This window comes from Stegostoma tigrinum, chromosome 1 (genome assembly GCF_030684315.1).
Source record: "Stegostoma tigrinum isolate sSteTig4 chromosome 1, sSteTig4.hap1, whole genome shotgun sequence".
NCBI lineage: Eukaryota > Metazoa > Chordata > Chondrichthyes > Orectolobiformes > Stegostomatidae > Stegostoma > Stegostoma tigrinum.
The window spans coordinates 39,023,026-39,040,847 of record NC_081354.1 but is presented as its reverse complement, the minus strand read 5'-3'; the positions used below and the strand labels follow the sequence as shown (position 1 = coordinate 39,040,847).

Sequence of the window (17,822 nt, the reverse complement as noted above, 5' to 3'; positions counted from 1 at the left end):
ACACCTTGCTCACAAAAACCTTTATCAAACATTATTAATAAAATATGCCTCTTTCTATGAGTGATAATGGGAACTGCAGATGCTGGAGAATCCAAGATAACGAAATGTGAGGCTGGATGAACACAGCAGGCCCAGCAGCATTTCAGGAGCACAAATGCTGACGTTTCGGGCCTAGACCCTTCATCAGAGAGGGGGATGGGGTGAGGGTTCTGGAATAAATAGAGAGAGAGGGGGAGGCGGACCGAAGATGGAGAGAAAAGAAGATAGGTGGAGAGGAGAGTATAGGTGGGGAGGTAGGGGGGGGATAGGTCAGTCCAGGGAAGACGGACAGGTCAAGGAGGTGGGATGAGGTTAGTAGGTAGGGGACGGAGGTGCGGCTTGGGGTGGGAGGAAGGGATGGGTGAGAGGAAGAACAGGTTAGGGAGGCAGAGACAGGTTGGACTGGTTTTGGGATGCAGTGGGGGGAGGGGAAGAGCTGGGCTGGTTGTGTGGTGCAGTGGGGGGAGGGGACAAACCGGGCTGGTTTTGGGATGCGGTGGGGGAAGGGGAGATTTTGAAGCTGGTAAAGTCCACATTGATACCATTGGGCTGCAGGGTTCCCAAGCGGAATATGAGTTGCTGTTCCTGCAACCTTCGGGTGGCATCATTGTGGCACTGCAGGAGGCCCATGATGGACATGTCATCTAAAGAATGGGAGGGGGAGTGGAAATAGTTTGCGACTGGGAGGTGCAGTTGTTTATTGCGAACCGAGCGAAGGTGTTCTGCAAAGCGGTCCCCGAGCCTCCGCTTGGTTTCACCAATGTAGAGGAAGCCACACTGGGTACAGTGGATGCAGTATACCACATTGGCAGATGTGCAGGTGAAACAAGCGGAGGAGATGCTGCTGGGCCTGCTGTGTTCATCCAGCCTCACATTTCGTTATCTTGCCTCTTGCCTCTTTCTATGATACTAGATCTAAGTAACCTCACAGAATCACAGATATGTCACAGCCCAGAAGAAAGCCATTCAAGCCATCGTATCTGCACCAGTTCTACTACCTAGTAACAATCATCTGCTTTTCCTCATACCTTTGCACATTATTTTTATCCAAATAATCATCCAATGCCTCCTCAAATGCCTGACTTGAATTGCATGCACCACGCTTGTAGGCAATGCATTCCATAACAAGTCAGTGATTTATTTCTTCCTCAATTAATACTTGTTCTTTTACAGTTGAATTTTAAGTCTATGACCTCTTGTTCTTTTAAGGAGTGGAAAGGAGTTTACCTCCATGTACTCCATCCATCATGTCCATGATTTTGAAAACTTCTACCAGTCTTACCTTGGCCTTCCTCTCTCCAAGGAGAATAGTCCCAACTTCTTCAATCTATCCTCATGACTGAAGTTCCTTAGCCCTGGAACTAATCTTATAAACCGTGTCTGTACTCTCTCCAAGTTGTTCACATCTTTCCTATAATGTGCTGCACACAACTTTACACAATACTTTAGCTGAGGCCTAACATGTGTCTTATACAAATTTAACACTCCTTCTTAGAATCCCTATTTTCTATTGTTTTTCAATGTTCTTCCTACCAAAATACATCACCTCACATTACTCTACATTGAAACTCGCTTTCCCACACCTCCTCCAACTTGTCTGTATCCTTTGGCTCTACCTTGCTGTCCTCAAAGGTTACAATTCTTACAAGCTTTGTAACATCTTTGTGCAAACTTTCAGTTTTATTCCTAAAGGCCAATGAGTCCCTGGACCTGATGGGTTGCATTTTAGGACACTACAAGAATTATCCACAGACTGGAATGTACTGGAAGCCATCTTTCAAGAATCCTTAGATTTTGGCAAAGCCCCAGGCAGTTGAAAAACTGCAAATGTGATAGTGTTATTCAACAAGGAAGGAGACAAAAACAGGCTAGTTAGTTTAACATCTGTTCGGAAAATGCTCAGTTTATTATAAAAGGATTTAGAAACACAATATAATTAAGCAGGAGCAGCACGACTACATTAAGTGAAAATCATACTTGATAAATTTATTACAGTTATTTGGGGAGGTTCAAGCTGATAGACAAAGAAGAACCAGTAGATGTAATATTTTTAGACTTGCAAAAGGCATTTGATAACATATTAGGCTACTTAATAAGGAAAGAACCCATGATGTTAGGTGAAATATATTAGCATGGGTTAAAGATGAGCTAACAATAGAAGACAGAGTTGGAATAAAGGTGCATTATCAAGATCACAATTTTTAAATAGTGGAGTGCCTCAGGGATCAATGCTGGGTCATAATTGTTTACAATATGTTTGAGTGATTTGGATGAGGGAGATGAATGTACTGTAGCCAAGTTTTCAGATGACGGAGTCTGTAGAGGATATAGACAGATTAAGTGAGTAGGCAAAAACTTTGCAGATGGAATACAATGTGAGAAAATGTGCAGTTGTGCACTCTGCAGACCCCAGAAAGCTGCAGCACAGAGGGATTTGGAGGTTCCTTGTGCATAAATCACAATAATTTAACATACAAGTTTGGCAGATAATAGTGAAAGCAAATGAAATATGCAAACTCTACCCTCGGGCAACTGTCTGTGTGCAGTTTGTTGATTTTCCCTGTACCTGCGTGTGTTTCCTCTGGGTGCTCCAGTTTCCTCCCACAGTCCAAAGATGTACAAGTTAGGTGGATTGACTATACTAAATTGTCAATACTATTCAGGGATGTGTAGGTTAGGTGTGTTAGTCATGGGAATTGCAGGGTTACAGGAAAAAGGTAAGGGGATGATCTGGGTGGGATGCTGTATGGTAGGTCAGTGTGAGTTTGTTGGTATGATGGGCCTGCTTCCACGTTGTGGGGATTCTATGGAGGTGTACCGAAGAACACTGTGGGAAGTTAGGGAAATGATTGTTGGGCCCTTTGCAAAGATATTTATATCACCAACCACAGGTGAGGTGCCAGAAGACTGGAGGTTCTCTAATATGGTGCCACTATTTAAGAAAGGTGGTATGGAAAAGGAAGGGGACTGTAGACTGGTTAGCCTGATATCATTGGTGGGCAAGTTGTTGGAGAGAATCCTGAGGGACTTGATTTACATGTATTTGGAAAGATGAGGACTGATCTGGGATAGTCAACGTGGTTTTGTGTGTGGGAAATCGCATCTCACTTACTTGATTGAGCTTTTTGAAGAAGCAGCAAAAAGGGCAGAGCAATCAATTTGATCTATATTGATTTCAGTTAGGTGTTTGACAAAGTTTCTCATGGTAGACTAGTTAGCAAGATTAGATCTCATGGAATACAGGGAGACAAACCATAAGTTAGAGGGTGGTGGAGGGTTGCTTTTCAGACTAGAGGCCTGTGACCAGCATTGTGCCACACGGATCAGTGGTGGGTCCACTATAGGAGGTACAGTTAGTAAGACTGCAGCTGACACCAAAATTGGAGGTGTAGTGGACAGCAAAGAAGGTTACCTTAGAGTACAATGGGACCTTGATCAGATGGGCCAGTGGGCCAAGGAGTGGCAGGTGGAATTTAGTTTAGATAAACTTGAGGTGCCGCATTTTGGAAAGGTAAATCAGGGCAGCTCTTAGACACTTAATGACAAGGCCCTGGGGAGTGTTGCTGAACAAAGAGACCTTGGAGTGCAGGTTCATAGTTCCCTGAAAGAAGAGTCCCAGGTAGATGGGATGGTGAAGAAGGCATTTGGTATGCTTGCCTTTATTGCTGTCATCGAGTATAGGCGTTGGGAGGTCATGTTGAGCTGTTCAGGATATTTTTTAGGCCACTTTTGGAATACTGCGTGCAATTCTGGTCTCCCTGCAATAGGAAGGATGTTGTGTAACTAGAAAGGGTTCAGAAAAGATTTACAAGTATGTTGCCAGGGTTGGAGGGTTTGAGATTTAGGGAGAGGCTGAATAGACAAGGGCTATTTTCCTGGAGCTTCAGAGGCTGAGGGGTGACCTTATAGAGGTTTATAACATCATGAAGAGCATGGATAGGGTGAATAGCCAAGGTCTTTTCCCTGGGGAGGGAGAATCCAAAACTAAAGCGCTGAGATTTAAAGTGAGAGGGGAAAGATTTAAAACAGACCTGAGAGGCAACATTTTCATGCAGAGGGGTGGTACATGCATAGAATGAGCTACCAGAGGAAGTGATTGAGCTTGGTATGATTAAAACCTTTAAAAGACATCTGGATGGGTATATGAAATAGGAAGGTTGGGCCAAATGCTGGCAAATGGGAATAGATTAATTTAGGATATCTGATCGGCATGAACGAGTTGGACCAATGGGTCTGTTTCCATGCCGTACAACTTTATAACTCTAAGAGAGAAAATGTCCTTATTCTTATGATTGCAAGTTCCTGGATGCTACTTCATGTCTCTGGATATCTTTTTTCTGACATTAAAGGCCACAGTTCACTGCTGTGAGTTAACTGCACACGGGAAGGTTGGTTTTGGTGTATGAAATAGTGGCTCACAATGGGGACAATCCACTTTTACAAAGAGTTATGATCCATGATTGTCAGAATTTTCCTGTTGTCACTTGGTGTAGATTTTGAGGGTGATGGTATGTGGAGGTGTTCTATCCTCCTCTTTGCATAAGAACATTTCAATTTACATCTGTTCAAATTTTTGTAGTCATTCTCGGGATTCTATGAAATGATTGTTTGTTTATTTTTGGAGTGTGGTACTAAGTCCCAGACATTAGTATTCCTTTGTAATTTCTTGAGCGCTTCGGATCAAGTGACTTAGGTAGCCATTTCAATGTGTCCCAGCTCATTTTTAATTGTTTTTCTTTCAACACTAAAGTCCAAGGCTTTAAAAGTAGTGATTGAGATTCTAAAGCTTAGTAGTTTCTACTTTTTATCATAGTGACCATCTACAGAATGCACTGCAGCAACTCACTAAGACTCCTTAAGCTCTACCAACCCATCAATCTCAACCACCTTGAAGGACAAAGGCAGTTGATGCATGTTTCTCTCCAAACTACACAATATTTTGACTTGGAACTCGATTGCCACACTTCTTTGCTGCTACTGTAACAAAACACCTGGATCTTCCTTCCTCTCAGAATTGTGAGCATAACTCCACCATATGGACTGCAGTGGTCAAAGAAGACTCCATTTAAGGGTAATTGCGGAAGCACAATAAATGCTGGTCTTGCCATTTATGAATAATTTTCATCTAAATTGATAAATAATACAGTGCCTGATTTTCTTTTCTAGTGCTTTCATGTATTAAATTTTTAATTTATGTAACAATTAATATTGGCTTTCATAGTTTTCAAAGCAACTTTCAAAGATGCTATAGCAGTTCAGGAATTACCTTAGGTGTCCACTCATTTCAAGGAGTAGTAAGAAGAAAATGACAATCATCAATACTGCTTTTTGGTTCTAAACAGTGTCTCCCTTCTTTCTTTCCTCAATGTCTACAAATATTTAGCATCCTGCTCTGCCCTTCTTTTGAGCCGGGTTTTATTTTGTCAAGACATTATTTTCCTACATGGCTATCTGCACTTACAGCCCACCAAGTTGTCAGGAACCTTTGATTAAAACAGAACACTTAACGGGACTCAATCAAAATTACTTGTGAAAACCTTTGACCCTATCATTGGACTCACACTGAGCTTTGCGTGATCAGGAAGTAGGGATTATATTCAGAGTCAGACCATATAGCCACAAGATACATGAACAGAATTAAGCCATTCAGCCCATTGAGTCTGCTCTGCCATTTGATCATACTTAATATGTTTCTCATTCTCCAGCCACCCTCCTGTAATTCCTTGATCCCCTTGTTAATCAAATACCTATCTATCTTTGTCTAGGAATCCGAAGTCCCTTTGCGTTTCAGATTTCCCAAGACTTTCCCCATTACTTGCCTCATTACACATCATCAATTCAGAATTGTCTGTTCCCTCATAGGATCTTCCACAAATTCCTTTTCTTGAGATCTGTAATCAGTCTGATTTTCCCAGTCCAGCTGTATTTGAGGTACCTTTCTTACATGCCTTTTCCATTTCCTAATTTATTTTCATCACAACATCCTAACTACTGACAGGAGACCTGTACACAACTCCTTTCATCATCTTTGTTGTCTTTGTAGTTCTTCAACTCTATGATCAAGGATTGTAAAAGGAATTTGTGCACGGAGCCTAAAGAGATAGGAGAGGTCCTTAATGAATACTTTGCTTCGGTATTCACAACTGAGAGGGACCTAGTTGTAGAGGAGGACAGTGTGAAACAGGCTGGTAGGCTAGAGGAGGTGAATGTGAGTAAGAAAGATGTGCTAGGAATTTTGAGAAAGTTGGAGATAGATAAGTCCCCCAAGCCTGATGGGATTTATCCAAGGATTCTATGGGAAGCGAGGGAAGAGATCGCAGGGCATTTGGCGATGATCTTTTCGCCCTCACTGCCCATGGGTACAGTGCCAGAAGATTGGAGAGAGGCAAACATCATTCCCTTATTCACAAAAGGGAATAGGGATAACCCCAGAAATTATGGGCCAGTTAGCCTTACGTCAGGGGTGGGCAAATTATTGGAAAGCGCTCTGAGAGATAGGATTTATGATCATTTGGAAAGGCACAGTTTGATTTGTGTAGGTTGGCATGGATTTGTGAAGGGTAGCTCGTGCCTCACAAACCTTATTGAATTCTTTGAAGAGGTTACCAAACACATGGATGAAGGTACAGCAGTGAATCTGGTATGCATGGATTTAAGTAAGGCATTTAATAAAGTTCCCCATGGTAGGCTCATGCAGAAAGTATGGAGGCATGGGATAGGGTGAAATGTGGCAGATTAGATTCAGAATTTGCTGACCCTAAGAAGACAAAGGGTGGAAGTGAACAGAAAATATTCAACATGGCGCTCAGGTACAAGTGATGTATCACAAGGATTTGTTCTAGGTCCTCTCCTATTTGTGATTTTAGTAAATGATTTGGATGAAGAAGTAGAAGGGTGGATTAGTAAGTTTGCAGACGATACGATGGTGGGTCGCATAGCGGACAGTACGGAGGGCTGTTCTAGATTACAAAAGGACATTGATAGGATGCATAAGGCTGAGAAGTAGCTGATGGAGTTTAATCCTGAAAAGTATGAGGTGATTCATTTTGGAAGGAAAAACTTGAAAGCAGAATACAAGGTTAACGGAAAGATTCTTGGCAATGTGGAGGAGCTGAGGGATCTTGAGGTTCTAGTCCACAGTTCCCTGAAAGCTGCCAACCAAGTAAATAGAGTTGCTCAGAAGGCGTATGGTGTGTGAGCTTTCATTAATAGAGGGATTGAGTTCAAGAGCCATGAAGTTATGCTCCAGCTATACAAAAGCCTGGTTTGGCCGCATCTGGAGTATTGTGTCCAGTTCTAGACATCTCATTACAGGAAAGATGTGGAAGTGTTGGAAAAGGTGAAGAGGAGATTTACCAGAATGTTGCCTAGAATAGAGGGAAGGTCTTAGGAGGAAAGGTTGAGAGAGCTAGGGCTTTTCTCTTTAGAATGACAAAGGATGAGAGGTGACTGGATAAAGGTGTACAAAATGATCAGAGATATAGATAGGGTAGACAGCCAGAAACTTTTTCCTAGGGTGCAGGCAGCTAGTATGAGGTGGCATAGTTTTAAAATGAGTGGAGGTAGATATAGGAGAAACGTCAGAGGTAGGCTCTTTATTCAGAGAGTGGTCGGGGCGTGGAATGCTTTGCCAGAGCAGATGATGGAGTTGGCCTCAGTAGGGGCATTTAAGTGGCTATTAGACAAGCATATGAATGATAGTATAAGGGAGGGGTAGATGTTAGATAGATATTAGGATTAGTAAAAGTTCGGCACAACGTCATGGGCCGAAGGGCCTGTACTGTGCTGTAGAACATAGAACATAGAACATAGAACAGTACAGCACAGAACAGACCCTTCAGCCCACAATGTTGTGCCGACCATTGATCCTCATGGATGCACCCTCAAATTTCTGTGACCATATGCATGTACTATGCTATGTTCTACGTTCTATGTTCTATCCAAACAGTAAGTGAAGGGAGGAGTAGAAAATTTTCAAAATGGAGAATGGCTTTGGAAATCTGAAGCACAAAGGGACTTGGTAGTACTAGTTCAGGATTACTTTTAAGGTTAACGCGCAGGTTCGGTTGGCAATTTGAAAGGCAAATGCAATATTGGCATTCATCTCAAGAGGGCTAGAAAACAAGAGCAGAGCCAGAATCATACAGCTTTCAACTTTTATACTTCAGTCATGTAGAGTCAAAGGTTAATTCTTGACTTTGTGCAATAATGTAAACAGAGTGACATTTAGTGCAATTTTAATTTCAGTTGAAGTCATCTTTCCGGTATTCAGGTCACTGGGTGCTTACAGCATGGAATGCTGGAAAAGCTGAAGGATTGATGATGTCCTCCACTTTAGACCTCAGACCACTTATGGTCAGTGGAATGATCTTTTCTTCCCAATAGTCAGGAACACAACCTTGGCCAACCCACAACACTACCTAGTTCCCACAAAGATATAATCTTATTAAAAGCTGGCACTAGATCCTGGCTCATTATATTCATTTTTCATTATTAAATTGAAAATTATATTTGACTCTCAAACAGAACAAGAGAACTATTGCTGACAAATCTACATTGGTGTAGAAGGAAAGCTGTTGCAAGGGTTCAAATGCAAAATACTGTGGGGGCTGGAAGTCTAGTTGAAATGAAAAGAGAAAATGCTAGAAATGTTCATCAAGTCCAGCATCTAAGGAAAGAGAAACAAAACTAACAGTCAGAATTTTATACTCACCCACCCACACCCACCCCCAAGGAGGGGATGTAGACGGGATGAGGAGATGTGAAAGTAAGAGAATGCCAGCAGCACCATGCTCACTACCTACCCACCTGCCAATGCCTCCATGGGTATTTTCTGTGCAATGGGGGAGGCATCAGACACCACACTCCTATGTGGGGCTACTTAAGGCCCCCCCAGTCAATGGCCACTTTATGACCACAAAGTTTTTCTTGCCATAGCAAGAGGCCTGAGATATATTTCCTGGCCACTCAGTAAGAGCTGTCAACCTGGTGGACATTCCTGGTATGTGTGCATGGGGGAGTGTGATCACCCTGTGTCCACATAATGTACCCAAAATATTGATTGCCCACCCCACTCCCCACCATATTCACGTCCTTTGGCTTGACATCTTTGCCCTACACCTCCTTCAATTTTCCTTTTGGGCTTTCCAGATAGCATACTAGTGAGTCCCTTTAATATCCTCATAGTCTGGACTCCAACAGTGAACAACTTGCCTGTAGACAACTACAGTCCCAGCAATTGCCACCACCACTGGCTACACTGCTGAAACAAGAGAGCTATATCATTGACTAGAGGTTCTTTGAGATAGGAATTCTGTTTGAAAGAGGATAGAAACACTGTTTCAAGCCAACACAAAACTAGTTAATGATTTCAGAGTGAGGCCTTGACTGTTCTGTTAGAGGGCAGGGACCCTGACACCAGCCAATCAATAATTGTTTGTTATGCAAGTAAACCTAAAAATTGGTAAAACACTAACTTGCAAGAACTTATTTTCAAATATTATACTGCATTCACTACTCATGAATCAGTGTCCACTGAGAACAATACGTCTGTTCAGTCTACGAAAGTGACTGTGATCTTCTGGTCCCCTGTCATTTCAATTCATTGCCCCTCTCTGATTCTGACTCTGACTCTGACCTCTGTGCACTCAGCATCCCCCGCTGTTTCAAGGAACCTTTGCTTAGACACGTTACAACCTTTCATACTGAATATGTTTAGCAATTTCAGATTATGACCAAATGGCTACCTTTTTAGTTTTTGGGTAATGGCTGATGATAATGGCTCTGCTCTTCTCATTTCCACCTTCTCTACAACTCTCTTTCTTTTTTTAGTTTGTGCCACAACTTTACATAATCAATTTATTTTGTATAAAGTCTTCAGTGAGTCACTGCCCTTTCCTTTTGCTGCACCATCTCTACACACCTCTGCTTAAAAATATATTGTATCTCTAATTGTTTCCAAACTATTTAAAAGGTGATTGACCTGAAATAGTTGCCTAATGTTTTGCCTTAATTGATCTAATTGGCTGCCTATTTCTATGGGCAGGCAGCTGACCCAGTTCCCACTGTACTGTGACTGTCCTCCCTAGGAGAAAATATTGTAGGGAGTTATGACATGATAACTTAATCATAATTCCTACGGCCCCCACCTCCAATTACAACTTCATGGAGTGAGGAAAATTTACCCCATTAACTTCTTTTCTCTTCCTATTGATAACTGACAGGCTGCCGGGGACCCGGGTTCGATTCCAGCCTCGGGCGACTGTCTGTGTGGAGTTTGCACATTCTCCCCGTGTCTGTGTGGGTTTCCTCCAGGTGCTCCAGTTTCCTCCCACAATCCAAAGATGTGCAGGCTAGGTGGATCGGCCATGCTAAATTGCCCGTAGTGTTCAGGGGTGTGTGGGTTACAGGGGGATGGATCTGGGTGGGATGCTTCAAGGGGCGGTGTGGACTTGTTGGGCCAAAGGGCCTGTTTCCACACTGTAGGGAATCTAATCTAATGACCTTCCAAAGAACATCCTATATTGCTGCATTTCCCATGACTAACCCTAGCCTGCGCATCCCTGGACACTATGAGCAATTTATATGGCCAATCCACCTAATCTGCCTATTTTTTGACCATGGGAGTAAACCAAAGCACCCAGAGGAAACAAATACAGACATGAGGAGGATGTACAAACTCCACACAGACAGTCACCCAAGAGTGGAATCAAACCTGGGTCCCTAGCTATATGAAGCATCAGTGCTAATCACTGCATCACCATGCTGCCAAGTGATGAATATTGCCAGGAAATGTGAGACTTTGAAGTTTTCCATTGTGTGTTCTTGGATTGATCAACTTACCTTTCTCAGCAAATGTTTACTCATGACTGCAACTGTAAAGATGCATCCAATCGTGGTCACCACATTTTAAGGAGGTTGTGAAGGGTCTTGAAAGGCTACAGAGAAGAATTATCAGAATGGTTTCCGGAATGAGGGTTTCTCACTATCAGCTTTGCTTGGTGAAATTTGGTAGGGACATACTAAATAATGACAGGTATATAAGACTAATAATGTAAAACTGTTTCCATTAGCTAATGGTACAAACATTTGCAAGCACAGATTTAAAGTTTTGTGCAAGAGATACAGGGGATGTGAACAAGAACATTTGCATGTTGCAAGCAGGAATCGTCTACAATTTGCTGCTTATAAATGTAGAGGAGGCAGAGATAGTCAATGATTTCAATATGTAATTTGATGAAGTCATGAAAAAAAATCAACTTGCATGCTGTAGGAACAGAACAGTAGAATGAGACTGTGTGTGTTGTTCCTCAGAAAGCAATACAAGCTTTCAAAGAAACGAACAATGATGAATAAATAGAGTGAAAACTATACAATAAAGAAATCCTCTGAGGTTTAACATTAAAGAATCAAGCTATAAAGCATTTGACACTGATTGAAAAATAAGACACATACATTATGTTAGAATGACCTTTAGACCCCAAGTGTCATGATGTACAGAGAGAGATAAAGAAGATTGCTCCTGAATTTATGAAGGGTTTGGTCAAATCTCCTGATGTACCCATAGAAATTATACCAATAATTGAAAGGTACCATTATTGCTTTTTTTTTTGCGCTGTTATCCAGTTGAACTTACAACAGGACACTCAAAGGTTAGAGTGAGATGAGTCAGCTTTGTTAAAAGGGAAGCTCTGATGACTTTTGCTAAAACATAGAGATTAGAAAAATCTGAAAGTTAGTTAAAAATTATCTTTGAGATCACAAGAACTTCAGATGCTGGAGTCAGAGATAACATCATGTGAAGCTGGGGGAGCACAGCAGGCCAGGCAGCATCAGAGGAGTTGGAAAGTTGACATTTCAAGTTGGGACCCTTCTTCAGAAATGAGGTTGGAGGTGGGAAGGGAACTCAGAAATAAATAGAGAGAGGATGGGTGGGGTGGAGCTGGGGAAGGTAGGTGGGATGGTGATAGGTGAGTGCAGGTAGGGAGTGGTGGGATTGGTCAGTTAGGTGGGAGGGGCGGATAGGTGGGAGAGAAGATGGACAGGTTGTGTCAGGTCAAGGAGGCATGGGTGAGACGGAGAGTTGGACATGGGATGAGGCCAGGGATGGGGAGATTTTGAAACTGGTAAAATCCACACTTGGGCTTTTGGGCTGTAGACTCCCGAGGCAGAATATGAGGTGCTGCTCCTCTAGTTTCTTGGTGGCATCATTGTGATACTGGAGGAGGACCAGGATGGACATGTCATCCAGGGAGTGGGAGGGGGTGTTGAAAGTGTTTGTGACCGGAAGGTGTTGACGTTTGTCGTGAGCAGAGCGCAGGTGCTCTACAAAACACTCTCCAAGCCTCTGCTTGGTCTCCACGATATAGAGGAGGCCACATCGGGAGCAACGGATGCAATGCAAGTGTACAAGGATTAGATGTCCATAGTGAAGACGAGGTGTTGGGGGGCTAGAGAATTGGAAGTCTTGGAGGAAGTGGAGGGCATGAGTGGTGCCCCAGATGTAGGTGGGGAGTTCTTGGACCAGGGAAAGAAAACAGAGTCAAAGTAAGTTTTTTTTTGTCAGGACCCTTCTGCAGACCCAAAACTTCAACTTTCCTGCTCCTCTGATGCTGCCTGGCCTGCTGTGTTCCTCCAGTTCCACATTGTGTTACCTCCAAAAATCTTCTTGTTTTAAATCAGATATTGAATAAGATATCCTAGGCCCGAAACATCAGCTTTTGTGCTCCTGAGATGCTGCTCGGCCTGCTGTGTTCATCCAGCCTCACATTTTATTACCATGTTCCATATGATGTTACTTTTGAATTCTGAAGCCTCCCGCGCTCTCCCTATTTATTTCAGAACCCCCTTCTCCTCCCCCAATTCTGGAAAAGGGTCTAGGCCCGAAACGTCAGCCTTCCTACTCCTCTGATGCTGCTTGGCCTGCTGTGTTTACCCAGCTCTACACCTTGTTATCTTCAAATTCATTTCCTGGGCTTTAGAGGGATGCAGTGTCACTGTAGTGTCGGTATGTCCTGGCATTGGATGATGGAACTGTGCCGGATTCTGGAATGGTGTCTGAGGGTTACCGGAATGGGAGGCCATCCTCTCCCAGTGGCTATGAAGGTCACTACAGTGCTCAACCTTTATGCCACTGGCTCCTTCTTGGAAAGGATGAGTGATCTGTATGAGTTCTCTCAGTCATGCACCAACAAATGCATCAGGCAATGACCTATACCATTTGTGCAAGTTCACATTGGTTTATTTTGCCCAGACTGTAGGATGTAGGAACATAGTTAGGTTCGCCTAAGTTCAGGGTGCCATTAATGGTACACACATAGCATTCAGATGACTGTATCACAGCATTGTAGAATTCATCAACAGGAAGGTCTTCCATTTGATCAACATTCAGCTGATCTGTGGTCACTGTTGCCACTTCCTGGGGTTGTGCGCCCACTACCTTGGCAGCTGTCACATATTCTACAGCCTGGAGAACTCTTGTGTACCTGGTGTGTTTAATAGTTCAGGTGCCTTGCAAAGCTGGTTACTGTGGGACAAGTGCTATCCACTATGATCTCGGCCAATGGCACCATTGCACAACCCCAGATAGACAAAGCATTCCAATTCATCCTGGAGTGATATGTTCTGCACAACTGGAGCAATCAACAAGGTGATATCCTGAATGTAGAGGAATTTGGGGAATGGGAGAAGCTGTGAGTCTACATTGGCACTGGGAACAGGAAAGCGCTGACTGTAGAGTGTGCTCAGTCAGGATATACTCGGGTCAAGTAAAGTGTGTGGTGTGATGGTTAAGCAGTGATGAGGGTGAGTGATGGGATTGCATTTGTGAGGGAATGCAAGTCATGCAGCTATGTGTCATGGGCAGCATGGCTTTTTGGCTGCTGTGCCTTGACATTGCCAGAGAGTACACAGTAGCCTGTCAAACATGGCAGTTAAAAGGCATGTTGGCCTTCCAGCGAATGTTCACCGAGTGGTAAGTTGTTCTAGGAATGGTATGTGGTAAGATGGGATGGAAATTGAACCTGAGAGACATTATAGTGCTGTCAGGGTGAGGTAGGTAATTAATGAGATTAAACAAAAACAAGGAACCAAAGATGTTGGAAATTAGAAACAATAACAACTCGGATTTAGCCAAAACCAAATGATTCAGCTCAGTGCATGAGATGAAGAGAGAAAGCATTTTAATTTGTTTTAACTCTCATGCAAGTATTCTATTCTTAAGCCAGAGACCTTGTTTGCAAGACATACCTGGGGTTAGCTTTGTTGTCTTGAATCTTGAATGCACCACCAGAATTCCCTAACTGTGAAAATGGAAGGCTTCCTCACCTTTCGCTCAGCCAAGATTCCACCATCATGTGCCCTTATTGCATTGATACCTGATTCTAATGGAGGTGTTAAGGGAAAATTCTACTCTTTTCTCGATAAAGTTTTAACTGCCATCACGAAAGTTAAAAGGATTGTTTTCCTGAGGGACTTTAATGTCAGGGTTGCCTTGACTCTGGTGTCTGAAGCAGAACCATTAGCAAAAACAGTGGGAAAATCCAATGCAAAGGTGTCCTCCTGCTGATAAATGTGTTCAACATGGTCTCATTTTAACAGACACTATTTTCCTCCAGAAGAATGAACAGAAAACCACTTTCTAGATCAAGACACTTGCATCTTTGGATTATATTATTATTTGAGTCAAAGATGTAAGTGTTGTCTGTATTGCTCAATCTTTGCAGAGGACTGATACCTACTGTTCAGATCATTGACTTGTTCAATTGGTGATGAACATCCACCTAACACCAAGATACCAAGACATCACAAGGACCAAAAATCTGAGATGAAGAAAATCAATGTCTTAGACCTAAACCAGCCTGACTAAAGAAAATGTTTCTATATGGAGTTCACAATTAATCTGTAGAATCTCCAACTCAGCTTCAGAAACAGTGGCGTCAATTAAAAACATCTGTACTGGATAGACATGTCCAGAATGTTGATTTGACGAAAACAATGTCATTGTAAGTTAGAATTTGGAAACTAAAGAAAAAATAGCATTTCTGCTTGCTTGCTTTCTAAGCCCAACTAGAAAATATAGCTAGACGAAGGCAGAAGCTAGCTTGTTTATGATGCACTCAAGGGTCAAATAGTCTGCTGACACTCAAGAGGTGTTGTTCAGAATTTAATCTAGCCCATTGCAGTGGGTAATGTGGTTGCTGGGCCCAGTTAATCACAGGAGAGGCCGTTTGCCTGGTGGAGAAATTGCTTGCAATTAAATTGGAGGCAGTAATGATAACTGAAGTGACGAGGCTCACACTCACAGCTGGATGTCATTACCAAGGAAATTGATACCAGCTATTCCTGAGATCACCATGGCCTCTAGGTGCCGAGCGGCAAATTCTGCCTGATGGGATTTTCTAAATCCTGGTGGAAGTCCTGACACCGGCCAGGAAATTTGGTCAGGCTTTCCACTGAAGTGATGGAGTGGGCAGTGAATTTGTGGAATTCTTCACCACAGACGGCTGTTAAGGCTGAGTCATCATGTATATTCAAAGCTGAGATAAACAGTTTCTTTTAAATGAGTAGAGGAATCAGAGTTTGAGGAAAAAGCAGGAAAGTGGAGTTAAGGACTATAGATCAGCATCAAATGGTGGAGCAGATCACTTTTGCCAACATGAAACCAGCCCCATTTTTCTCTTCATGGTTCCTGCATGGCAAAATATTGGGGAATGTGTCCTAATACCCAACATGCCTTCTAGGCTGGGGGAGAGGTTGCAAATTCCTTAAAGTATCTCTTTTACATATATTGCAATGTGCCAACAATAGTCATGGTTTCATTGATTATCACCGTGCATTAATAAAATTAAGGTAACTATCCTTGACACAGGTGATGTGCTGTAAAAGAACAAATGTAACTTTTACTGATGTCATGGCAGTTCAATCAATTTTGAAAAGCAACACTTATCTTGAAGTAATGAACTGAGCATTCTTATCTTCTCCCTTTTGAGTTGCTAGCAAACTCAGCAATGAACTGAGTAAGTGGAATCAATCATCAAACCAGATTGGTTTCAGATTTATCACAATGGGGTGTCACTCTGAATTGCTATTCAGTAGATTTAACAAGAAATAAACTATATCTTTTTCACAAAAATCATGAAGAATCCTTTGGTCATATTCTTATCCAAAATAATTAAGATAAAGAATCAAATTTAGTTCATTAGAATTGAACCACGCACACAGTGGAGGCTGAATTAGCTTCCTACTATTGGGTTGCTGACAGTTGTTTTACAGACACATTTCCTCACTCAATTTTCTTGACAATTTTTCTTTTTGCCAAGGTTCTGTCCCTGGAAAATGACAGGGAAGGATTTAGTTCTTTGTGCAAGCTAATGGTTCAGAAAGCACTCATGCCAATGTTGTAGTAGCTCCACCAAACATGATGATGTAACACAGTCTCTGTGTGGACAATCAAACAGTCTTGTGTAAGATCTCAATGGAAAAAAATGGCACGCATCTGGTTCTGATAGTTGCAATCATGTAATTAAAATGAGCTGAGACAGAAGTGGAGTTGCGCGATGATATAGGTCTGAGTAATGGTGTGGATGTAGGAGCTTTATTAAGGAGGTGTTCACAAGGCAGGTGGCAAGGCCAGACTTAGCTGTTTACCTCCAAAATAGTCACTTATGTCATTATGCAATCAAGATCTTAAGTGACTGCCCACTGTGTTATTAATTACACAGCATCCCTCTCCCTTTGTATCAGAGGTTCCAGCAAGAAAACATTCACAATATTTATAACCATATTTACAACAAGAAGATGTCATTTCCTGGATGGCTGTCAGCACACCTGAAGCATAGATTCATTTTTCTCATAATCCACCATTGTCAATATGGATTCTTTGCTGTGACTTTTCTGGCCATTCCTGGTGGTTATAATAACACTAATGAGGTAGGTTGTGAATTCTTGCACATATTGCATCTATTCCCCGCTTCTCCTCAATTTCAGAGACAAGCCCTGGCCACAAAAAATAACTTCGAGCAAACCTCCTTTATTCTAACAATGCCACAGTAGGAATTTCAACTCTATGCGTTTTCCTCATGTTGTCCCACGGATCCGAAATTTGTATCATTTTGTATTTTTTTTAAATTGGAAGGGCCTGCCTGTGCAGCAGGACAAACCCAAAACTTTAGAAGTACCTCATTTTTTCCCCAGTTAAAACACAGTAATTCTGTGCTCTCCCCGCACAGATCTGCTGATGTTTGCCAGCAATTTCTGTTTTTATTTTTAAAACTGCCTGTTACTTTCTGAGGCTACACCCTCCAGCTAAAAACATTTCCCTTCATGTAGGTACTCATTACTCACAGTGTTCCTCCAGGGTGAAGCAGATGGGAGCTTTTCCTGGATTATTACCTTTTCCCTGAGGTGAATTCTTTATTTTCCTCACTAACAAACCCGTTTTTATACATCAAATCATTTGTTTAATTTTCTTATTTTTATCGTAGGTATCTTCAAGACCTACACATAGGACCACAACTCTGTTCACTTTATTTACAACAAATCAGTGGATTCAACCAGTTAATTCTTATTACCAATTTTCTCTTGTGTTACATTCTAATAGTTAAACAGCAAGAGTTTTATTAAGAAAGCATTCACTCGACAGGCAGCAAGGTTAGACTAAGCTGTTTCCCTCCAAACTGTCTGATGTCATCCTCATGATGCCGCATGAATGGGATCTTAACGTGATAGTCCAGCATACATATCTATTACACACAACAGATATATTTGAGAGAATTTGTCTTTGC

The 17,822-nt window shown here is 42.2% G+C and overlaps 1 protein-coding gene across 1 annotated transcript in view; it reads left to right on the top strand.

Annotated features, from left to right (window-relative positions):
• LOC125459897 (transmembrane protein 144-like) overlaps positions 1 to 5,081 on the top strand; it is an 88,117-nt gene extending 83,036 nt beyond the window's left edge. Inside the window, exon 13 of the mRNA XM_048546926.1 lies at positions 4,853 to 5,081. Coding sequence (XP_048402883.1) covers positions 4,853 to 4,855 — 3 coding nt within the window. The 3' untranslated portion in view covers positions 4,856 to 5,081. The remainder of the gene's footprint in view (positions 1 to 4,852) is intronic.
• Positions 5,082 to 17,822: the final 12,741 nt, after the last annotated feature.